The sequence below is a fragment of the Talpa europaea genome (genome assembly GCF_964194135.1).
Source record: "Talpa europaea genome assembly, chromosome: 2".
Classification (NCBI taxonomy): Eukaryota; Metazoa; Chordata; class Mammalia; order Eulipotyphla; family Talpidae; genus Talpa; species Talpa europaea.
The window spans coordinates 66,729,284-66,755,113 of NC_140068.1; the positions used below are offsets into that span (position 1 = coordinate 66,729,284).

Consider the following 25,830-nt stretch of genomic DNA (forward strand, 5'->3'; position numbering starts at 1 on the left):
CCTCCCTTTCTTGGCTATTTAAGATGAATCACAGACTCACCTGTTGGTCCTGGGTTTTGCAAAGTGGCTCTTTGCTGCCCCCCACAAGTTTTGAGCCAATTTCTTACGCAGCCAATTGAGATAGCCCTTTGTGGCACCTGGTACAGTTTCAGTTCTTGGGGAGGGGAACATCACTTTCTTGGCCTTCTTATGCCTCCTAGGGCAGAAAGAGAGACCATGTAGAGTGGGAAAAAAGGATATGACCCTTTGTGTGTTTTTCTATAACCTAATCTCATATTTATTCCCTGTCATCATCAGAACTAAATAAATTGAACATTTTTATTTTCTCATCCTCCTTTGGTCTCCTTTCTCTTTCTTTTCTAGAGTACTCATCAAAGTATGCTTCCTTCTGGGTTCTTTTACATGCATTTAAATAAGTGGCCTGTTAGCAGCTTCCTAGTATCCTAAGATTTGCTATCACTTGCTCCTGATAAAACTCTAAGAAAATGGTCATGTTCAAGGACAGAAACTTTCTTATAATTTGAATTTCATTCATTTATAGAAAAATTAACAAAGTTCTCAAAATGGAGATATAAAAGGGTTTAACTCAACAGTGTGGGGTCATATTTACATAAATTCAGTCATGTGATTAAAGTAGTGAAAATATTTCCATGATCACATCATTATCTTCATTAAATATGTTGACTAAACAGATAACCACAGTATTAATGATTTATTATTTTAAATAGCAAAAATTCAAAAGCAATACTCATGTTCCTTCCATGATTATTATTACTATAGCAATGAAAAAACATTTTTTTATTTTTTTTTTTAAGATTTATTTATTTATTTATACAAGCACTGGGTACAGTCAGAAGCGCGGGAGGGTGAGAGAATTCACCAGAGCCAGAGTGGGGAACAGAACAGGCAGACTGATGAAATACACTGCTGAGGGGAGCAGTGGGCGCAGCAGGAGAGGTCTGTCGCGCCATGTGGGACCCTCCTCCGGTGGCCGGGGAGAAGCCGGGATCGAACTGGCACTGCAGAGACTGCGGGCAGCTTCACAACCCAGCGCTCAACCGCTGCGCTACCAGGGGAGGCCCTGAAAAAGCATTTTGTAAATTTATAATAGTGTGATTCTATATAGCACACAGTATTAGGTCATCATAGTCTTTTTCTTTAGTATTTAGTGTCTAGTAATTAAACCAATAATTAAACATGTATTATGTGCAGAATATTAAAATTAATTCAGTTAAAGCATAAGTGATTTTCAACGGGCACAGCAGAAATCAAAAGAATAATCAGTAACTACTATGAACAGTTATATGGAAACAAGTTCAGCAATCTAGAGGAGATGGACAAATTCCTACAACTCTACAATCACCCAAAGCTAGATAAAGAAGAAATAGAACACCTAAACAGACCAATTACAAGCAGCGAAATTGAAATGGTAATCAAAAACCTCCCCAAAAACAAAAGCCCAGGACGTGATGGATTTACAAATGAATTCTACCAAACATTCAGAGACGAATTAGTGCCTATCCTTCACAAACTCTTCCAAAAAATTGAGAAGGAAGGGACAATACCAAACACGTTCTATGAAGCCAATATTACACTAATACCAAAACCGAATAAGGACAACACAAAAAAGGAAAACTATAGGCCAATCTCCCTAATGAACACTGATGCAAAAATCCTCAATAAAATTTTAGCTATCAGAATCCAACAATGTATCCATAAGATAATTCACCATGACCAAGTTGGATTCATTCCAGGGGCACAAGGATGTTAACATCCGAAAATCAATCAACGTTATCCAACACATCAACAAAAAGAAATATAAAAACCATATGATAATATCAATAGATGCTGAGAAAGCTTTCGACAAAGTGCAACACCCATTCATGATAAAAGCCCTTGAAATCCTTGGGATACAAGGAACATACCTCAACATCATAAAGGCCATCTATGACAAGCCAACAGCCAGTATCATTCTCAATGGTGAAAAGCTGAAAGCAATTCCATTAAGATCTGGAACAAGACAAGGATGTCCACTCTCACCACTGCTTTTCCATATAATACTGGAAGTCCTAGCCAGGGCAATAAGACAGGAGAAAGACATCCAAGGAATCCAAATAGGAAAAGAAGAAGTCAAACTATCACTATTTGCAGATGATATGATAATATACATAGAGAACCCCAAAAACTCCGCAGAAAAACTAATTCAACTCATCAATCAATTCAGTAACGTGGCAGGATACAAAATCAACACGCAAAAGTCAGTAGCCTTCCTATACACAAACAATAAATCTAAAGAAGAAAAAATCAAAAAAACCACCCCTTTTATTATTGAAACAAAAAAAATCAAATATTTGGGAATAAATCTAACAAAAGAGGTAAAGGACCTATACAAAGAAAACTATAAAACACTGTTAAAAGAAATAGAAGAAGACACAAAGAAATGGAAAGACATCCCCTGCTCATGGATTGGAAGAATAAATATTATTAAAATGGCCATCCTACCAAAAGCAATATACAGATTCAATGCTATTCCAATCAAAATCTCAATGGCATTCTTCAAAGAAATAGAACAATTATTGATGAAATTCATATGGAATCACCAAAAACCCCGAATAGCCAACGCTCTACTGAAAAAAAAAGAAGGAAATGGAGGCATCACACTCCCAGACTTCAAACTATACTACAAAGCCATAATCATCAAAACTGCATGGTATTGGAACAAGAACAGACATACAGACCAATGGAATCAAATAGAAAATCCAGAAATAAACCCACAGATTTATGGTCAACTAATCTTTGACAAAGGAGCAAAGAATATGCATTGGAGCAAAGAAAGTTTGTTCAATAAATGGTGCTGGGAAAACTGGGTCGCTACATGCAAAAGAATGAAGCTTGACCACTACCTCACACCATACACAAAAATCAACTCAAATGGATTAAAGAACTAGACATAAGACCTGAAACCATAAAATACATAGAGGAAATATAGGCGAAACACTACGGGATTTGCACATCAAAGACATCTTTACAGACACATCACCCAAAGCAGTGATAGTGAACGCAAAGATCAACAGCTGGGACTACATCAAATTAAAGAGCTTCTGCACAGCAAAAGAGACAATAACAAAAACAAAGAGAAACCCCACCAACTGGGAGAACATTTTTGCACCCAACACTAATGATAAAGGACTGATCACAAAAATCTGCAAAGAGCTGATGAGACTCAGCAACAACAAAGAAAATAATCCAGTCAAAAAATGGGCAGAAGAGCTAAAAAGAAACTTCTCTGAAGAGGAAATGCAAATGGCCAACAGACATATGAAAAAATGTTCAACATCACTTGTAATCAGGGAAATGCAAATCAAAACTACCATGAGATACCATCTCACACCAGTGAGAATGGCACATATTAAAAAAACTAGCAACAACAAATGTTGGCAAGGATGTGGAGAAAAAGGAACTCTTGTGCACTGTTGGTGGGAGTGCAAACTGGTCCAACCACTGTGGAAAGCTGTGTGGAGATTTCTGGACCTACTAAACATAGAGCTTCCATATGATCCAGCAATTCCACTCCTAGGTATTTACCCAAAGGACACAGAAACATCAATTCCAAAGAACACCTGCACTCCTATGTTTATAGCAGCACTGTTTACAATAGCTAAGCTTTGGAAACAACCCAAATGCCCAAAAATAGATGACTGGATCAAGAAGATGTGGTACATATATACCATGGAATATTACTCAGCATTCAAAAAAGATAAACACATGCAATTTGCAGCAACATGGATGGCGCTGGAAGGGATCATGCTCAGCGAAATAAGCCAAAAAGAAAAAGAAAAATACCGGATGGTCTCATTCATAGCAGGAATCTAGAAATCTTAAATAAGGGACTAGGAAAATGAATATAAGAAAGTGAAAATCAAAATCAACAAAAAAACTATGAACCAGAGACACTTTTTGGGGGGCGGGGGCAGGAGGGGAGGGATTGGGGTCATTATGGGGCGTTTGCAATTGTATGGGGGAATATAAAAATAAAATTTAATATTAAAAAAAAGGATAAGTGATTTTAGGGAGAGAAGAAATAGCTGTTTCACATAAGTTGAAATAAAATTCTTAGAGAATGATGAAGATTTGGTCAAGAAGAAAAAAGCCAACAATACTTACATATTTTTAAACTGAATAGTTTAAACTTTTAAACTGAAATAGCAACCTATCTATAGTTTCAAAAGCCCTTTATTTACTTTATCTTGCTAGAACCTTGTATGATCCCTCCCCTATTATATAGAGGGACCAGTGCCCTCATTTTACAGCCAAGGGAACTTAGTCAGAGGGATTAAATAACTTTTGGAAAGAGATTCTTATTTAAAATCTCTTATTTTTATTTTAATGAATTTTAGTTATTAAAATAGAACTCTAGCAGAGAATTTTTTATTTTATGTGAAATTGTCATGCAACAAAAGACTCCTTTTGAAACAATGTTCAGAGCAAATTGTGAAATTTCTACACAGTTAAATGGTATCAGTCATAAATCTTTTATTTGGCTATTTTGGGAAGAATATCTTTTATAAACTTCTTTTTGGGAAGAATATATTTTATAAACTTCTTTTCGTCTCCCTGTGCAGCAAAAAAGCATCAAATGATGGAAACATAAGAGAAATGCCAGTAAATTATTAACATCACCTAGCACCTATTGTGTGCAAAGCTCAGTGTTATCTGTTTATAACTGATTTCATCCTAACAATAATCATATGAGAAAGTTACCATGATCCTATTTCATGGACAATAAAATTAGGTCAAAGTATTGTTAACCACTTGTACAAATCACACTGGGATTGGAAGTTAATTCTTAGCTTCTTCTAACTGGGCTTGATTACTATACCATCTGGTGAATTTTATTTTTGTATTTGAATTCCAATTTTTATTTGATAGATTTAAGATTTATTTAATGTCCTTTATGCTCAGATCTATTAATGTATACTAACAGTGAAATCATACATTGTACAAAAATGATGATCTTTATCCACAATTAGGGACCTTTTTTTGCAAAATATCATTTGTGGAAATGCCACCTGGAAATAGTTCTGTTGTGATTCCTTCAGCTGTTTACTCAGAAAGTGACTAATCAGGATAAATATTAGGTGGGAAAATTTATAGTCTTTGTACTATCCTGTTTTCAGTACACTTAGCTCAATAGCTGTTCTATCTGTAGCTCTGCTGCTGTGTTTGAAATAATTCTAAAAGGAATCAAACAATGTCAAAAACAATGTGGAATAATCATTTGGGCTGATTTGGTTTTATGTTTCCTTTGTGTTAACCCTCAGAGAAACTATGCATAGACTTGTCTATCATTAGAGTGGAGGTGGTTTATCAGCACTGGTACATGAACAAGAGAACTTTCTATTACATTATTTGTCTTTATTTCATTTATATTAAATAGGAATTATGTATTTCTTCTTTTTTAATAAAAGTACAGTTTTGTTTCTTTTTATAAAATTCTTTAACTTTCAATTTTATTTATATATATATATATATTTAAGCACCATTGTTTTACATCCTTGTTAGTTTTTGGACAGTATAGAAAATAGGCAATGTTTCACAAATTGGCATGTCATCCTTGTGCAGGGGTCATGCTATTCTCTGTATTGTTCCAGTTTTAGCATATGTGCTGCCAAAGGGAGCAATGCTTGTGTCCTTTCACCTTGTATGGAGACACATTGCCTTCCCATTAAACAGTTTTCTGACTTTAACTTTCTTGCTAATTCTAAAGCACTAGGTTCTTCAAAATAAATATTTTCCATTTTATTTTTATCTTGAAATTAGGACATGTATATGTGGCAGGAACAACAGGGGAAAAATTTGCAAATTCCAGTGCATTGGTGTTTATGTAATAAATTAGTGTTAGCCATCTGGAATTAGATTAACTAGGAGACAAAGAAAAAGCATAAAGTGAGAAATCTCAAGAAAGGCAAACTATAGGGCCTCCCCGATGGTGTAAGGGGTTGACTCTCAGAACTATAAAGCTATCAGGCAGCCACTGCAGCATGAGTTGGACCCCTGCCAGGGAGCTAACCCACATGGTGTAGCAGACCTCTCCTGTCTCTCCCCGCTGCTCCCTGAGGGGTGCAGTGTACTTCAGTCAATCTACCTGTTCTGTTCTCTATCTCTGGTGAATCCTCTCCCCTCCCTCCCCCCCACCTCTGGCCTGGCCTATACCTCAGTTCTTATATGCATAAATAAAGAAATCTTTTAAAATCAAAAAAGAAAGGCAAACTTTATGATGATCCTATTTCAGGTCTAACTAGTTAGCACCCTTATTTAAAATATCATGATAATGAGCCAGGTTTATCATTTCAAACCCATAGTTAGCATAACACAGGAGTCACAAACTGAATTTTGTTGTCAAGCAGTTTGTTCTTTAATACAAGTTGGAAAAAGTTAGAATACTTCCTATCCATCATCATAACTGGAAAAACAAGTATATGACCAGATGGGAGTACATTTAGCAAATGTCAGCTCCATTATAATTAGAACAATCATTACTACTACCCAGTAGAAAATACACCCAGATATATTTATTTGCATTATATAAGGGGACCCATAATCAATATGATATAAAATCTATAATTATGTTTATCTTATGCGCTTCAACAATCATAATTTTGTTAAGAGACCAAAAGAAAAACTGTTCCTGCCAACCTGCTTCATCTGATTGTAAGTCTGGAAATTAAAAGGGTTAAATTTCACCTTTAGTGAGAATATGTTAGATGGAAAAGTCCAGCCCAGCACTGTGTAAGTTCCTAAGTATTTTAACTGTGTAACATGAATCACTTGATGGGAAAGAGGAAATTGCTAATAAAGACTTTTTTTTGTTAGTTGCACATGGAATTATAACTGGAATGGAGAGAGCAGGGTTTTATTTTAAACCAGGATTGAATACTACATAGAGATCATAAATAGAAACTCAGAAAACTTTAAATTGTCATTGACCAAAGGCATACTAACACAGGGTAAGTATCTGAGGAACTTTCCTGCCCCCCTTTCAGAATCATCACTACTTAGATAAAGCAATTTTTATGTAGTTAATATTAGCATAAACCCTTTTCCTGCTTGCCTGCTTCCTAGCAACCTGAAGCACAGTATCTGCGTGCCAATCTGCTTTTGGTGAAAAATACGAACAGAAGACCCAGTGAATTTGCCAATAGCCCAGAAGAGATGGGATGTACTCAATATGCTGTGTTGATTTTGTGAGCCTGGCATGATATTTATGTAGTCAACTGTCTTACCTTGTTGCACTTTCTACCACAGGCCAGAGAAGATGTGATCCACATGCTGAAGACAGAGAAAACCAAGCCTGAGGTTCTGGAGGCTCATTACGGGTCTGCAGAGCCAGAGAAAGTGCTGCGGGTCCTGCACCGAGATGCCATCCTAGCCCAGGAAAAATCTATAGGAGAAGATGTCTATGAGAAACCTATTTCAGAGGTAAAAATATGACATTAGCAAGTGCTCCTAGAAGGGCACAGCAGACTTATAGCTTCACATTCTTCTGTTTCATATTCTGTAACATTTTCGTTCAAAGGCAAAATCTTTTATGACAACCCAACATAGAATTAAGGTGTAATTAAGCAATTCAAGGACTGTGGATAAGAATTTTAAAAGCTTTTGTTAAATATACTTAATGCATGAAATATATTTCTTCATATGATTATGATAATGACATGCTCTTGCAGTCTATTACTCTTGTTTCTCTAAGAGATGATATGTATGAAAGCTTGAAGTACTGAGTTTTAGCACTGGTTTATCAGGATTATTATCAAATTGGTAATATAAAACTTAATTGATTTTATTGTTGATATTTATAGTTACATAGTTGCTGTGTTTTGGTTTCTTTGTTATAATTAAAATATTTTCATGTGGGTAGCTAAAATACACTGGCTGAAGGAACATTTCAATGGAATGCTTAGGATTATCGTTTAACGTGAAAGAAAATCTAGTAGAGCTATATTTAATCATGCTTATACAATATGGTGTTAGGAACCATTGATTATTGTTACTAATGATGCATATTACATGTTGAAAATACTCTCATATTGTATAAAAGTTCTGTGCCAAATAGAGAAACTGTTGATGAATCTAGCCATATGGATATTTTAGAATTCATGTAAAAAATTCATAATTGTGAAATCAGTATCAAAAGTGAAAATATGATGCAATTTATTATTTAAACTTGTAACTTAAGTCAAGCTTTTGCAATAGCTCAGTTTGACAGATCCAGAGAAGATCACAGTATACACAACAGATTGAGGGTCCCATGATTTTTTAATTTCTACACACAAACATAAATGGGAGCTCTAATTTTTTCATAGAATGCTAATAGATGGTTATATGATAGCATTCAGTCATCAGCTGGAACTACTTTCATGTCTGAGAATCAATGTTACTTGGGTAAGACTCAAATTTCATCGAATTGTAGGAGGATTAAGTGAAGCAATGCCTATACAGCTTTTGACATAGTTTCTGGTACATACATGGTACTCAACAATATTAGCTATAAGTATTTGCTGGGATCTAAAGGTGATAATTGCTGACATCCTTAATTAGTTCCAAAGTTAGAGGGATTTGAGAAGTAAAAGACATATAGGGGTCAAAACATCAACTTAACATTATGTTATAACAACCTGGATTGGAGAACTCAGCTTCCACAAAAGACACACCAGGATCACTGCCTCTAATCTATGAACTATCACTGCTCATTCTAATTTCCATACCAATTAAACCCAGCTAAGTTATTCAATAGAACTCACCAGATAATTAGCAGTGACCCCAATATTGTAGGCCCCTTGCCAAATACCTTGGGGGGGGGTACAAATATTAAGGTACAAATATTAACTTCCTTAAACTTCCTTGTGAATTAAAGCCGATGATATCAAAGTCTGTAACTCTTATCCAAAATTCCAAAGAAATTAAGGTTTCATTTTCTTTCCTTCCCAAATTCTTGTTCTGCTTCAACTTAGCCAAAGGGATCTTAATTGGTTACCCAACTAGAATTTGCTTTTGTTTTCTCATTCATAAGTTTTAAAAATATAAGAAAATCTTTTTTAACATATATATTTATTACATCATCCTTCATTTTTGTACAATTATGATTTCCCCGTGAAATTTCCACCAATTCACCTGTGCGCCATCACCATAGTCTCTTGTGCTCTTTCCTCCCCGTCCTGATCCTTCTCCCTCCTCCTTCCCTACAGAATGTCTCTCATCTATGGTTGCCTGTAAAAAAAAAATATATATATATATTTATATAGATATATGAAAATCTCTCTCTCCAAGGTCAATTTATCTCAAGTCGAATGATATTTCTTGAGCCCAGGACTAAACACAATGCAGGTTTATGTTATTACAAATGTCAGAGCAGAGATAGGGTATGGTTAAGGAAAGAAGGTAGATAACAATAATCTTCAGATACTACAGGATTCCAGTAAGTCTGGGACAGTTGTCCACATTAGACACATCCTGTTACCATCAAAGGTGAATAATTCTGGGAAATGGCAAACCCTAGGTTGGGCAGAGGTGTCTGTGTGGATGCACTATCCTTGGCCTCAGTGAGTGGCATTTGAAACATACCTATGTTTTTGCAATGTTTAGGAGTTTGTAATGGTGACATCTTTATCCCTACATCTAATTTTAGGTGCTCTGTTTTTCTACCTACATATTTAAAACTTCTTTAATCTTTTTATCTTATCCCTTGTTCCCAGACCTAGGAACCCATCTTAAAGTGTCCTTATTTATAATACATTAGGTAAGACCAAAAGGGGGAGAGAATTGCTACTTCCACATATCTATGATATTTCGGCAATGCTTGACAAACTCTATAAAACATGGTAAAAATCACATTTATAGAAACATGGGAGAATGTTTTTTTTAACAGTTATTCCAGTGAGAAAGTTTTTTGTATAGACTGTTCCTTTGAGACTACAGAAATTTACCAGGAGACATAAAAGCACAATTTGACAATACCTGATGATCTCAGATATCATCAGTATCCAGTTAGCCTGGGCTTCTCCACCAGTTTGTCATTTACTCTTTTTTTTTTTAAAGATATATTTATTTATTTATTTTATTTATACAAGCACTGGGTACAGTCAGAAGCACAGGAGGGTGAGAGAATTCACCAGAGCCAGAGCAGGGAGCAGAGCAGGCAGAAGGACCGAAGTCCACTGCTGAGGGGAGCAGCAGGCGGCAGGAGAGGTCTGCGCGCCATGTGGGACCCTCCTCCAGTGGCCAGGGAGCAGCCAGCGATCAAACTGGTGCTGCAGAGGCTGCAGGCAGCTTCGCAACCCAGCGCTCAACCGCTGTGCCACCGGGGAGGCTCTGTCATTTACTCTTAAGCAAAGTTAATGAAGATCTAGTTAGGAGACATGGAGGATTATCGGAATAAGATCCCTTTTATTTTAGGTTCCAGAGATGATCTATTCACAATAAAGGTATTGTGCAATTATAGAGGATGCTGGATTTTCCATATGATGGAAGGACAAAAATGGAAATGGGGAATAATTCTGATGTGACTATTGTCTGAATCTACTCCAGGGGATCAGAGCAAGTTGGCTGTGGAATAGATTTTAAATATGTCTGTTTCAACTAAAGTGTTGGCTCAGGGTCAGAGATTTTTCCCTCCAGAGGACATTTGGCACTGTCTGGGGATAGTTTTGTCACATCTGGGGATGGTACTACTGGCCTCTTAGCTGCAGAAGCCAAGAATGCTGCTAAAGGCCATCCAATGCACAGGACAGCCCTTCTAAAATAAACATTTGGCCTAAAATGTCAGTAGTGCTGCTGTTGATAGCTGTGGATAAGAATATGATAGAGAATTATCAATATTGAAAGAATCAGTCCAGTTTAACAAATATTTACTGAACATTTATTTTGTTCAGGCACTGTGGTAGGCACCAGGGACTAAAAAGATCAGTAAGGCATGCTCCCTTGAAGAGCTCATGTCCTGGCCAGAGAAGTAGGTACAAAGGCCCTATAATAATATCTGATAAGCCCTATTTTATCTGAGGCATGTCCTCTGTCTGTATACGTTCTGAAATCCCCAGATTTAGCTTCTCTTGGGGAAAAAAAAAAAACACACCTATGTCTCTTTCATATACTTTTCCTAGAAATGCACAGAACTTCAAATCTTCCCAGGGAAACAATTTGCAATATGTGTATACTAAGCTCCTAATTTTTCTGAGATCAGGAAGGATGTTATCTTCTTTCTTTGAGAGCATAGCATTTTGCGCCATCTCATGAAAACAGTGAGAGTTTGTTCTCTTCTGAAAGTATAGGAACCATGCAGAGGTTCATAGAAGAAAAGGGCCAGGTGAGAAGTCACTGCAGCCTTATTATGGCTAGTTTGTAAAGCCAATTAGCCAGAGAAAATGATGGAATGGGGAAAATTGCAGAGAATAACAGACTCAATGTTCTCCCCTTCAGGTAATAAATCCTAGACTAATGTCAACAAATTATTTAGAGTCATATGCAAATGAAATAAAATGTTAAGCTCTTTCCCATGTTTGCTTACTCAGTTGGACAGACTTGAGGAAAAACAGAAAGAAACCTATCGGCGCATGCTAGAGCAGCTGCTGCTGGCAGAGAAGTGTCACCGGCGCACAGTGTATGAGTTAGAGAATGAGAAGCATAAGCACACCGACTACATGAACAAGAGTGACGACTTCACCAACCTGCTGGAGCAGGAGCGGGAGAGGTAATGTGCACACCTGGCTCCAGCCACACTGGATTCTCGCAGGCCTGTCATCTCTGTCCTTCCTGTCAGAGATCAGACTTAGGTCTGGTGACACCTCAGACAGGTGCCCAGGGTCTAATTCCAATTTCTGAATGGTTTGTGACCATAGAAAGTGAGATACTTTTACCTGCAATTATTAATGTGGTTTTTTTTGTGTGTGTTTGGGGATGCACCTAAGTAGGGTAGCACAAGAATGTTGTAATGCCATGAAGCTGGAAACAAACCCACAGAACTTGGTTTTGTTTCAATATTTGACCTTGATCAATGAAACATCTATATTTGAAAACCCTTTCTGCTAGTTGCCTTCTATTTATTTAGGAAAGAAAATGCTTAAATTTAACCATTTAAAATGAATCTTATTCATTATATTTGGTTGTGTATAAATTACTTAGTGGCTAGAACTATCTGCTTCACTTCCTTAGGGTTGCAAAACTCTTAAAACTCAACATAAATAACTAAACTCAAAGTAAAAAACATTTCATTGAGCCTTGATGTCTGTCTTTGTAGGTCATTTTCTCATTGCCATATTTGCAGCACATACTTCAAATTAAAATGTTTTATAATTAACTCTTCTATACAGTCCAGTTTTTTCAGCATCTTAATTTTAGCATATTCTCTCCTTTCCTTCCCTTAGCTGAATGGATATGTCTGTGAATGCCAGTTTTTGAAACCAATGACATCAAATACTAAGGCTTTGAGTTACCAAGTGTCTGCTTCTGTGTTTAGATCTTGCAAATTAAGAGTCACTCAGAGTTTTTACCAATCCCAGCTTTATTATCGATTAAATTTTTAAAAGGAGATAATGACTTTTCCAGATTAGTTTACATGTAAGAAAAAAAATCTGTCATAATCAGAGTAAATAAAAGCATGCAACAAAACAGGTTTGTGCTGATTTTTAAAAAAATATTGGCAATATTTACCAATATTATTGGACTTGGCACATCCTTGGGGAGGAGAAATGGAGGTGTTACATGAAATACTTGTAATTCATGATTTCCTTAAGCCTATCTTTTGCTCCTATAAACTAAGAATTATCAGTTTCATGTTTGAAAAAAACAGATGGTCTAGTTTGACATTTTAGAGTAACCCATCAGTGAGAATAAAATCCACCACCTTGATCTTTATAAACTTTCCTATCTCAAGCACAAAAATACTGCAAAGAAGTTTCTATGACAGGGTAAACTTTATATTTAATGCAGTACTTTTCTATACATGATACTATGAGCTTTTTCCATTTGCTTACTAACTTCACCTTGCTCAACTCTCGATGAACGATTCCAACCCCTTGCTCCATTTTTGAGTTTAGTTTTATCAAAAACAACTGCAGCCATCACATCTCCTGAGTAAAGTTCTATGTGGAAGGCTTTTAAAATCAAAGTCAGATTCTAAAAAATTATCTTAAGATGGTTTTGATAATTTGATCAGCACCACTGGAATATAAAAAGAACTTTGACTCATACTTAAAAATCACACTACTTTAAATTTTAAATTTTTGACTCACGGGGCTTATATTTTAGTACTTGCTGCTGCTGCTGCTGCTGCTGCTGCTGCTGCTGCTGCTGCTGCTGCTGCTTTTCCCAGATCAATCCCTGACGACCCCCAGTGTACATGCATTGGACAGACCCTGACAGATGCCACTTATGCTTAATTAACCACCCCCTCTAGGACCCTGATAACTTAAGTTAGCGTCTCTGAAGTTCTCTGTGATCTGAACTAGCCGTGTTACCAAGGCAGTGAAGCCTTCAGGATTTTCTCAAAGGTCAGGCCTGGGATTTCTGCTGCCCTTTGGAAACTGCCCTACTAAATCTGCTTTGGGTTAAATCCTCTTTTTGAAGTAACCGATCATAGTTAGATCTACTTATGGGGCCTGGCAGGATGCTGACCCGAGGAGGCTTTCTTCCCTGTGGGCCAAGTCTCCAGGAGTTCCCCCCACCAGGACTTCAGACCGTGACTTGGCGCCATGTCCTCCGGGCTCAACCAGGGCCCGAGGAGCTCTCCCTGGCTGGTACTTGCGTGTCAACCAGACACACACCTACAAGGGAAGCTGAGCTACAGTTAATAAAGAGTCAGTGATTTTGAGCACAAGTGGAAGTCTTTCTGTAGACTTTCTGTAGACTGTAGAACAAAGTTCCAAGTCCTTTGTTTGCTTCTTTGTTTTGTACTCCATTCCTCTTTTCTGGAAAAGTTCTTTGTGAGCAAAAGAAGAAAAAAAAAGAGCCAAGAACTTTCTTTTGGAAGCATTTCCCTTTGTTTGTACTGAATGAGTAAAGGAAGGAAGAAAGTGAGACTTGAGATAGGCCTCAGAGGTTTGCTCCTTATAATCACTCAGCTTCTTCCACTGGGTAGGGTACAGGGCCAGGGGGCCATTGACACACCAGTAGTATCTAGACCCCATTTCTCTGCATTTGTCCTGCTCTGAAAGGGTTTGTTACTTCCTCCAGAAAGCTGGTTAAAAATAATAAAAAGGGACCCAGGTGTATAAGATTAGTAGTGGCATTCCAGGTTCAGCCAGTAACCTAAACCAGGAATCTGAGGCTCCCAGCCTTGCAACAGATTTCTGAGATCAGCACTTTCTTAGTCTGCATTCTACAGGTAGAGAAATTGAGGCCCAGAAAAGCTCTGTAGCTAAAGTAAGATCACAGTTTTGCCCAAAGGTCTAGAACTTTATGCAAATGAGTCTCTTATGCAAAGTGGCTTACAGTAGGTTTCCTTTTTGTGTGTATGGGGGGGGCTTCTCACCCCTTACTCTTATACCCGAACTATGACACATCTTTTTTTTTTTTTAAAGATTTATTTATTTATTTATACAAGCACTGGGTTTAGTCAGAAGCACGGGAGGGTGAGAGGATTCACCAGAGCCAGAGCAGGGAACAGAACAGGCAGACTGACAAAATACACTGCTGAGGGGAGCAGCGGGCACGGCAGGAGAGGTCTGTGTGCCATGTGGGACCCTCGCCAGAGGCCGGAGATCGAACCCGTGCTGCAGAGGCTGTGGGCAGCTTCGCAGCCCAGCACTCAACCGCTGCGCTACCAGGGGAGGCCCGACACAACATCTTGATAGGCAGAATGATGGTCATAATGATATAAACTTAAATTTCAGAGAAATTTGAACCAGTGGATTCTCTAGTGTGTCAGGATGGGAGAAGTTTTGGGGCAGCACCTGTTAGAAGGAGCAGCTTGGGGACTGATTTTGGTGCTGAGTTTGAATAACATTACTGTTGCATTCTATTTGGATTGGCGACTTTATTTATTTAGTTATGGGAGAGCTAAATGAAACCCCCCTTCAAGCTACTTTCTTTTAATTGTCACTGACATAGACCCCACAAGTGTAACAACTATGGAAGCAGAAATTATTTTTCACTTTCTAGGAGGTGTTAAATTCATTTCATATAAAAATTCTGCAAATGAAGTACCTAAATGGGCAATATATTATTTTGGGCTTCCTTTAAAACAGATTGTGGTCATAATTTATTGCCATACTTACTGCATATTTACTTTTATACATAGATTTCCAAATTAAAACAGAGGAAATCACATGAAAAATGCTTTGACTTACCTAGCTTTGTTAATGTTAAAAATAAAAATAGCTAAAATTGGGTAGAGAAAGTGCTTTTGTCTAAATACTATTTTCTGTTTGGTCCATATTCTAAGTCAATTGAACTTTAAAGGCATAATTCTGAACACATGAGATCACCTTAGAGTTTATATTTTATTCCCTGTCTGGACGGCAAGACTTGTGACTTTAATTTTAAACTTCACTAAGGCTGTTTTAAGATTGTCAAAATAGAGAGAACACAGTTATGCTGAAAAATGGTCTGGAACTTAAAGAAATATTTGAGGGGTGTGTAAATGATGTAGGGGAGAACTGTCTAAATCTATAACTGTAGATATAGATTTTAAAGCTTTTGGATTCTATAGGCTCTGCTGGGACTACATAAATAATTACATCACCATATAATATTGCAGTAAACCTTCCAAGTATAAATTCGTTGTTTTTTTTTTAAGTGCAAATCAGCATCCCAAAGAGACATACCTTAACTCATAGAGAAGCAGAGAATGCAGGAGCAGCAGTTTGAAGAGAAGAGAAAACTTCCAAGCCCCATTTTGGTATTATTTATTCAGGTCAAAGGGAAGGGGAATGGGCATTTGCCTGGCGGTTCATGGAACAGGCGGTACTATTATACTTGCTTATGTAGGGGAATGGCCAATCAGAGTACATTTTTTAAAAATTGCTCCAAGAGCCTGGGATTCTGAGAAATATTCTTGGCCCACTTTATAGAACAAGATTCTCAATAGTTCCCTGGCATAATGTAGTTAAGTTTCTTAGCTATAACTGTCTTACCTCTAAAATATGTCACTGGTAGCTTGAAGAATTACAGTAAATAACTTTGTAGAAGAAAATTGCTGATATGTTAATGACCAAAGCTTATCAAACAGAAAGTAATCAATAGGTGTAGCTTAGCAGAAAACAACTGAGCCCTCTCCTCTGTGCTTAACACTCTGCTAGATGCCTTTTAATAGTCAGCTAGCTTTCATTGACACCTCTCCCCCCAAATATGCCAGGTATATATATATATATATATATATATATGTCTGTTTGATTCTTACAAAACTATATGATTGTAATTCCTATCCCTATTTAGTAGATGGGAAAGCAAACAGCTATGTTTCTTCTACTAAGGTGACTTGCCAATTGTTAATTGGAAGAATTAATTTTTATTTATTTTGTCTTTGTTTTTATTTTTTACATCATTTTTCATTTTTTAACAATATTTGCTTCCCCCATCACCTCCCCCATGTAGTCCCCATAGAATTTCCTTCACCAATGCATCTGTGCTCCTTCCTCCCTCCTTCTGATCCCTCTCCCTCCTCCTCCCCTGCAGGATGTCTCTGATTGATAATTGTCTGTTTTTGTTTTGTTGTGTTGTATTTGTATTTTTATTGTTTTTTTTACATGAATGTCTTATTTGATTGCCCTATATTCCTCCTATAAGTGAAACCATCTGATATTTTTCTTTTTCCTTCTAACTTATTTCACTGAGCATAATTCCTTCTAGCTCCATCCATGTTGCTGCGAATAGCATGAGTTTATCTTTTTTGATTGCTGAGTAATATTCCATTGTGTATATATACCACATGGAAGAATTAATTTTTAAACTGAGTTCCTTAGAGTAAAAAAAAAAAATCTTTTCTTTCCTCAGGACTAAGGAAATTGCTGGGAATAGACAATTCCTAACGAAAAAGAGAAATTAGATTTCAGATTCAGTCACAGAGGATTATGTTTTACAACTGATTTTCTGAAAGAATAGCCAGGACCAAGTTCCACTTTCAAATTCTTCCAGTCCTTGCAATATTGCAAATGCCACTACCTAATGGAGACTGAAATGAAGACGTTTTTCCCAAACTTCATAGAACTGTTATGCTCAAGGTTATTAAGTTAGCAGCCTTTAATTTAAGACTCTTCAGAGTCTGAGTAATATAACTTTAATAGGTATGGATAGGAAAATAGATTATCTGATCAACCAAATAGTTTGATTAATTAAAGGTAATAATAGGAATTTACAGTTGTGAAAAATATTTCTCATATGCATTTACTTTACCTTAAAAATTTTAATATGCCACAAAATGCAGTTAAGTTATATTTGATGATTTAGGATCTTGTAATGTTACTTCCTGGTCACAATATATATTACAACCTTAGAACCTACTGGATTATATTTAAATGTAAATTTCAATTATGGTTGCAATTTTTTCTAGGTAAAGATGGTAAAGATGGTTTTCAGACCTTAGGATTTAACCTGGCTAAGTGAGCAATTTAGTTGATTAGATTCAATGTATTTAGAGTTTTGCAGAGTCCAGGAAGGACTCTGATTTTATTAAAAAGGATGGGATAGTCCCTATGTTTATAGAAGTACTATTTACAATAGCTAAGCTATGGAAACAACCCAAATGCCCATAAATAGATGACTGGACGAAGAAGATGTGGTACATATACACAATGGAATATTACTCAGCAATCAAAAAAGATAAACACATGCAGTTTGCAGCAACATGGATGGAGCTAGAAGGGATCATGCTCAGTGAAATAAGTCAGAAAGAAAAAGAAAAATACCTGATGGCTGGATGGCCTCACTCATAGCAGGAATTTAGTTGGTTCCTAAATAAGGGACCAGGAAAAAGACTAATTAATACAAAGTAAAAATCAAAATCAACAAGCAACTATAAACCAGAGACACACTATGGGGGGGGGCAGGGAACGGGAAAGGAAGGACTAAGGTCAAAATAAGGGAGGGTGCAATTGTATGGGGAATATAACCAAAATGATAATGCATACATTGTGCAAAAATGAAAAATGATGTAAGAATTATATGAAATAAAATATTAATTAAAAAAAAGGATGGGATAGTAATAATAAATTAAAAGACTAGTCACAAGACGGCCTCCCTAGTGGCCTAGGGGCTAAGTCTCAGCACTATCACCATGATGGCCTGAGTTTGATCCCTGGCCGGGGAGCTAACCCACATATGGTGCAACAGACCTCTCCTTTCTCACCTGCTGCTCCCCTCAGCAGTGTATTTCAGTAGATTTGTTTGTTCTGCTCCCCAAGCTATTTCTGGTAAATCCTCTCACCACTGTCTCCCCACCCCCTCGCACCTCTGGCCTATACCCCAGTTCATATATGCAAAAATGAATGAATAAAATCTTAAAAAAAACTAGTCACAAGAAAGAAGTATTTAAAAAGAGGGTTTGAGAGGTAATGAGCAAGAAATATTTTATTGTTTAAGATTTTTGTAACACATCGGAAGGCATCAATTCTGATATTTGATACCCCTTATTCTGGAAAAGTCAAAGGAGGAAAATGAGTTTGGTATTTGGAATTCAAATATGAGAGCTGAGAGTGAGAAGCCAGGGCCTCCCAGGTGGTGCTGGGGTTAAAGTCTCAGCATTGTCAAGCCATCACCAGCTACTGAGATAGTTCAATCCCAGACCAGGGAGCTAACCTACATGGCAAGGTAGAGCTCTCCTGTCTCCCCTGATGCTCCCCTCATCAGTTTATTTCAGTAGATTCCACTGTTCTGCTCCCCAATCTGTCTCTGGTGAATACTTCCACACATACCCACCCCTGCACTGCTGACCTACACCCAGTTCTTCTATGCATAAGTAAATTAATTAATTTAAAAAAAAGAGTGAGAAACCAGTAGTGGTAAGTGGTCAGATGGTCAAAACCTCTTTAGGTATGAACCAATCATTAAGTTGTTCTCTTTCAGAAAGGCTTCAGGAAATAGCCAGACAATTCCTGAAACCAGTATCTGATTCACTGAAGAGGCCTGTTTGAGAGAAATAGAGGCAACTTATTTCACATGACTGTCATTCTTTCTATTTTATGACTCTGTGAACTTCTGGTCACAACCAGTTAGGCCAGAAGTCAGCTGTCCTGGACAAAGGTCACTAAGGTCTCAAGCTTAAATGCCCTGGTAGCAGCAGACAACAACTGAATAAAGCAGACTGAGTTCTTTAGCACATTCCATGAGTGGTAGGGACAGCAGGGCTGGAGGGAGCATGCTCTATCAGAGAAAGTCACAATTCAGTTCAGGGTGATTGATTCTATTTTAGATTTTGGGACCAATGTTGCCAATTTTGATTTCCTAGAAAAGATAGAACTCTAATTTTAGTAAGATCTTCCAGTTTTTCAATGTTGATTCAAATTTATAAAAGACAGAATCCATCTCTTGGCTATTTAGACTCTAATATGCCTAGTTTGCAACCTTTGATAGATTAGGCTGAGACCTATGTAGTGGCCTGGCATGGGAACCCCTCCAAAGTATCCAATATAGAGAATAGCTGGGGTGGGGGGACACAATCCAGTCTACAGCAACAAGCACAGCAGAACTTGTGGTTCTTCCTCCAATAATTCAGGAAAAACAGAGTAAAAATTAGTAAGTCCAGTTGGAGAGAACATGAGACAGCTTCAGTATCTACAATTCTATAAGAATGTCTTGATTTCCCCCCTAACCCTTAGAAGACAAGGGATTGCTGAGACAGGGTTGGACATAAGGACAGAACTGTGACCCATTTGGATTAGCAACCTGAGAAAATTGACAACTGAGACCAGAGACCACAGTGTAAACCTCAGAGATTGGTAGTATTGAAGGATGATGGCTATGTGACCTCTTGCCCACCCTCCTGAGGGTCCCAGAACTGAGTCCCAGCTCCAGAAAGGGAGTGCTAATGACCTGGAATTAGCTCAGGATACCTGGACTTTGTTGAGGAGTCTTAAATTTACTTATACATTTAAACTTAAATTTATAAGGGAAACCTGATTTGACCAAGCTTACCCAATGTAAACTAAGGTAAGGTGAAATGGAAGTCCTTCTAGAAATGATAAGATACATAAAATGAAGACAATTATACTGCACATATACATAAGTTTAAGACCTGAAGGTAGTACTCCATTCAATTCTCTAGAAATAAACTTTTAAAAATGCAAAAGTCCCTAGTAGTAGAACTGCTGGATAATATGGTAGCTCCATTTTTAGTAGACTACGGAATCTCCAGACAGCTTTCCACAGTGGATGGACCAGTTTGCACTCCCACCAGCAATGTAGGAGAGTTCCTTTTTCACCGCATCCTTGCCAACATTTGTTGTTGCTTGTTTTTTTGATATGTGCCATTCTTACTGGTGTAAGGTGGTATCTCAGTGTGGTTTTGATCGCATTTCCTTGATTATAAGGGATGTTGAACATTTTTTCATATGCCTGTTGGCCATTTGCATTTCCTCTTTGGAAAAATGTCTTGAGTTCTTCTGTCCATTTCTTGACTGGATTGTTTGTTTTGTTTTTGTTGAGCCGTGTGAGTTCTTTGTATATCTTTGTGATCAGTCCCTTAGCAGTTAAATGGAGTGCAAAAATTTTTTCCCAATCAGTGGGGTGTCTCTCTGTTTTGGTTAATGTCTCTTTGGCTGTACAGAAGCTTTTCAGTTTGATGTAATCCCAGGTGTTTATGTTTGCCTTCACTACCACTGCTTTGGGTGATGAGTCTAGGGATCTACCCAAAGGACACTAAAACAGTGATTCAAAAGAGCACCTGTATCTATGTTTATTGCAGCACTATTTACAATAGGGAAAACCTGGAAACAACCCCAAATGCCCCAAAATAGATGACTGGATCAAGAAGATGTGGTATATATACACAATGGAATATTATTCAGCAATCAAAAAAGATAAACTCATGCCATTTGTAGCAACATGGATGGAGCTAGAAGGAATTATGCTCAGTGAAATAAGCCAGAAGGAAAAAGAAAAATAACGGATGGCTTCACCTATAACAAGAATATAGGGGAACCAAATAAGACATCAGTGTAAAAAAAATAATAACAGTACAAAACACAACAAAGCAAAAACAGACAATTATAAACCAGAGACATACTGCAGGGGAGGAACAAGGAGGGGATCAGAGGGAGGGAGGGAAGGAGGAACACAGGGGACTGTGGTGATGGTGCATGGGCGCCGGGGAATGAAATTCTATGGGGACTCAATCTGAGGGGATGGGGGGAAGCAAATATTGTCTAAAAAATGTAAAAAATGATAAATATTAAAATAAAATAAAAAAAATTAAAATAAAAATGCAAAAGTCATATGTGTGCTAAAGAAAAACAATGTGGTATTTTGGCTAGTTCCAGAGTACTGATGATGTGCTTAAAATGTTCTGTGATCTTTAGAGGATCATCTGAGCTAAATTTAACCTCTCAGCTGAAATTAATTTCTTGTCTGGGTTGATCTAGCTACATGGTGCCAGTCCCCCCTCAAAAATCTGTAAACTAGAGATAATTGTTTTCTTAGGCTCCTACATTTTATTTGGAGCCAAATAGCTCTAAATTCCAATTCTTACTCTGGATTTTATTGACCAGACCAGTAATGGGTAACCTTGGACAGGTTTTCTAATCTCTCTGATTCTTGGTTTCTTCATCCATAGGTTAAGGGTAACTGAGTACCCATCTTATAGTTGTTTATGTTAATAATACAACAAATATAAAGTCCATTCCACAAGACATAACATTTACCAACTAAAAGTGATTATTTCTTTTGCTCACCTGTGTATTAAATATTAAAAGGAAAATTATGGAAATTTCACTAAATCACATTTACATTTTATCAATTTAAAACATTTGGAGAACAATGAAAAGTATTGGAAAAATAAGTTGTGTTTTTTGGGGGGTAGTTGTTTTTGTATGTAGATTATTGATAGACTCAGAAAAAATGAAAGGTAACCTCAGATAATTAAAGAATTCAGTAAAGTGATGTGGCGAGGAATTAAACTACAGGGAATCAATTTTCAAAAATCAATCATTTTTTTATTTCCAAAGAACAAAATAATATAAACTATATATTAAACATAAATTCTCTAGGAATGAACTCAAGAATGCAAAAGATCTACATAAAGAAAAATTGTAAATGCTACTTAGAGATATGAAAGAGACAGAAGTCAGTGGAAAGGGTCATCAGTATTTTAGGCCCTAAGAACTCAACATCATAAAGATATATTTTCTCCATATATTAATTCACCAACTTAACTTGATCCTAATAAAAATTCCATCAGGACTTTTTGAAAGGATGGCTACTAAAGAAGTACTTCCAAAGTTCACATACTATATATATATATGCAAGAAAAATCAAATTTTGAGTGTAAAAAATAGTAGAAAAGTCTCCTTCCAGAAATAAAAATTCATTTTAAAGCTACAATATGTACGAAGGTGTTGTGGTATTGGTACATGAATAGACAGATCAATGGGGGTAATAAAATAGCTGGAACTAGAATATAGCTGGTATAGAAATTCAATATATTTAAAAGATGACATTGCAAATCATTTGGAAAAATTTGGGCCCCTTAGTTGACAGTACAGTCATTTTCACATGTTGTGCAGGTAATTTATTTGTAAACAAATGACCATATTTTAGTCAAGGTCATTTCCTTCTGCCCTGATCTGGTTTCGGGTTTCTAACACTTCAGGGGAATTATCAATGTAAAGGATATGGCTTATGTCAAGGGGAGATTTAGTATTTCATTTTTAAGTTCCCAAAGGTCAGATAAACCTTATGTAATAAAGATATATATTTGAAGAGTAATATGTAACTGAAAATACATAGCTGGAAAATGATGATTTTTTTCCCTAAAAGCTGTATTATGATTTTTAGCCACATAAAATTTTATGAGTAGTAAAATATATGGTAACTATCAGCATCATTTGGAAGAAAAACTGCTATAATAACTTTGCTGAGGTTATAAATTTACTGCTGTATATCAATAGTTTTGTTTATTCAAAAAATCATTAAATTAAAAAGAAATGACAAAACACATTGTATATCTTGAAGAAAATAAAAGTTCAAACTCAACTTGGACTGACTTAGAATAACCCAGGGAATATTTTCTTTTTCCACCAGCTGCATAAAACAGATTATGTTAAATGGAAAACAATAAAGTGTATCTAAAGATTTGAATCTAATCATATAACAACCTAAGGGATTTAAATGCATATGCTTTTCACAGAAGTTATTGTGAGTTATTAAATGGAGTCCAGAAAGTCATGACTATATTTTTTGTATAAAAAGGTTGATTGTGATCAATACACTATATTATACATGCAAATGAAGAGCCGATTTTCACTGCTAATCAGAGAGCCTCAGGAACTAGAGCAGATGACAAGTTTTAGGAAACATACAGTGGAAATCTAGGAAAAAACCAAACAGGCCAGCTAGAATGTTACTTCAACAGGCAAATTTTCAACAGTAAATAATTACAACTTCAAAGCCTACCCAAGTGGCAAAAATACAGTGAATAACTAGTGGTTTACAGTGACAAGTAAAAAAATTTCTTTGTCAACTGCCAATATTCTAATACTAGTGATTGTAATCCAGACAGTTTAATAACAGGCAATCAGTCAATTCTGACAGGCATTCTGTATATTAGAACATATAAGACCAAAGTCTTCCATAAATTTTTAAAAATACTTGAAGCATTAGTGAGATAAGTTCCAGAGAAAACAACTGAATCCAGGTTACAAAAACAACTGGATAAAAGTAAAAATTTCCAACCATAGGGAGTTTTGGTCTCCAAGTTCCAGCCTAGTTGGATTGACTTTTTAATTGAATAGCATCACAGACAAAATTAGGTATTGAAAATATTAAGTGAGATTATTCTTCTGGAATGAAAAAAGTTAGGAAGTCTGCCCCTAAATGGGCAGCCATTTGTCATCACAATAAATGCCAAGCAAATATAGTTATTTGCACAAATTCATACACCCAAGAAAGAGTTAAGAAAGGAAAATACTGGAAAAATGTGTTGTCTCTTAGCACCACAGTGAATAACTCCATTACTTTCATATTTCCCCTTTTTTTCCAGCATGGAAGAAGGTTCTCAGATTAGCATTACAAATCCTGGACTCCAGAGAGGTAGTTGGAACTTGGGAAGGTGGTGTTTTTAGTGTTTGGAGGTTGCTCTTTCTGGCTGCTTAACGGGTGTGCACTCTTTTTTCCAAGAATGCTTGTGTTTGGAAAGTACTTCATGGTGGTGAAAAGTTTGAACAGAAAAGATTAATCAAAGGTTGAGTCTTTCATGCTCAATGCATAACATATTCAGCTCTTGGATGTGAATTCTTCGCCAAGAAACTATTCAAATAATATTCAGGGACTGAATGTGAGCTTCAACTGCAAACAAACTAGTGGTCAACTTTATTGAATCTTAACTCATTCTTACCTTAAGGATTTTCTTTATACTTTCTGTATAGCTTCTAATATGCTATAGGAGTTCACTGGGAATTACTTTGTTTCTTTTATTCTGACTTGTGTGATCTGAAACGTGAGGGAAACTCGAAATGATGGGCTATGACTGCGCCACATCCAGTATGCAATATTCTAGGAGGAATACTTTGGTTTACCTAGTCTTTTCACTTATTACAATGTCACCAAGTCCTGGAGTCTAATCATGGAAATACTGTTATTTTACCTACTTCTCTATACACATCATTCTTCCCTCCAATACTTTCTGATTTGCCTAACTTTCCCATGCTCATTGATTTGCTTGACTTCTAGACTATGTAATATTTGAGAAATTTGGGATTTTATTTTTTCATAAGAAAGGATGCATAATTGTATGCATAACTGCTGCCCTGACTTAACACACTGTTGCCAAACCTCCAGGAAGAGATTCTGGAAGAACATTGAACAGCCCAAATAAGAACGCAAGTGCAGTGTTTCTAGCATAGTCTATGTCTTTCTTCTCCCTGCCTGCCCATTTGAGTTCTTCTCCCCCTGTCTTAATGCATCCACTTCTCACATTTCTAGAGAACAAGTCTCCTGAGATAAGAGCATATTGAATTGGAAAGCCTTTTGATTGACCAGACATCAAGAAACTTCCCGCTTGCAGTATGCTGAACTAGATCTTTCTCAGAAATATGCAAGAAACATGTCTTTCTGTTTTTTCTTTTCTGATCAATATGAATAAGGAGGGGTTGTGAGAAGCCTTCCCCCCCTTATTTATTTATTTATTTATTTATTTATTTAATTTTTTTTACATCATTGTATTTGATTTATTCCCTCAGGTATAGTCACCATAGTTCTCGCACCACCATAGCACCCGTGATCTAGCACCTCTGTTCCCTGTACTCTTCCTTCCCCTGCTTTGACTCCTCTTCTTCCCCCACCCCCACTACTGTATACCTCAGATCTATAGGAGGAGACTTGGTTTTAAGTCATTTGTTCAGGTCATGATGTTCCATGGCAACCAGATGCGTAAAGGATGATGGAAGCCTGGATACTCTATGTCTAGGATCCAGTGCTTTAAAAAATCAAAGATGGTCTTTGATGATCCCACCCACATTGGACTTAGGAGTTGGCCTGAGGACCCATAATCACAATAACACTTTCCACATGCATTATTTTACATTGGAGTACACATTTCAGTTAGTACATGATGAAAAATGTATGGGAAAGTCTCTATTTCGTTGTATTGCATTCATAGGAAAGAAAATTACTAATCCTCTTTGAACAGAAATG

At 36.7% G+C, this 25,830-nt stretch overlaps 1 protein-coding gene across 2 annotated transcripts in view; it reads left to right on the forward strand.

Moving 5' to 3' along the window:
* FILIP1 (filamin A interacting protein 1) overlaps positions 1 to 25,830 on the forward strand; it is a gene marked incomplete at both ends in the record, with an annotated part of 210,061 nt that overhangs the window by 144,693 nt on the left and 39,538 nt on the right. For both annotated transcript variants that reach the window (XM_084227829.1, XM_084227830.1), the window contains 2 exons: positions 7,306 to 7,479; positions 11,565 to 11,743. In XM_084227829.1, the coding sequence (XP_084083955.1) occupies positions 7,306 to 7,479; positions 11,565 to 11,743 (353 nt within the window). The remainder of the gene's footprint in view (positions 1 to 7,305; positions 7,480 to 11,564; positions 11,744 to 25,830) is intronic.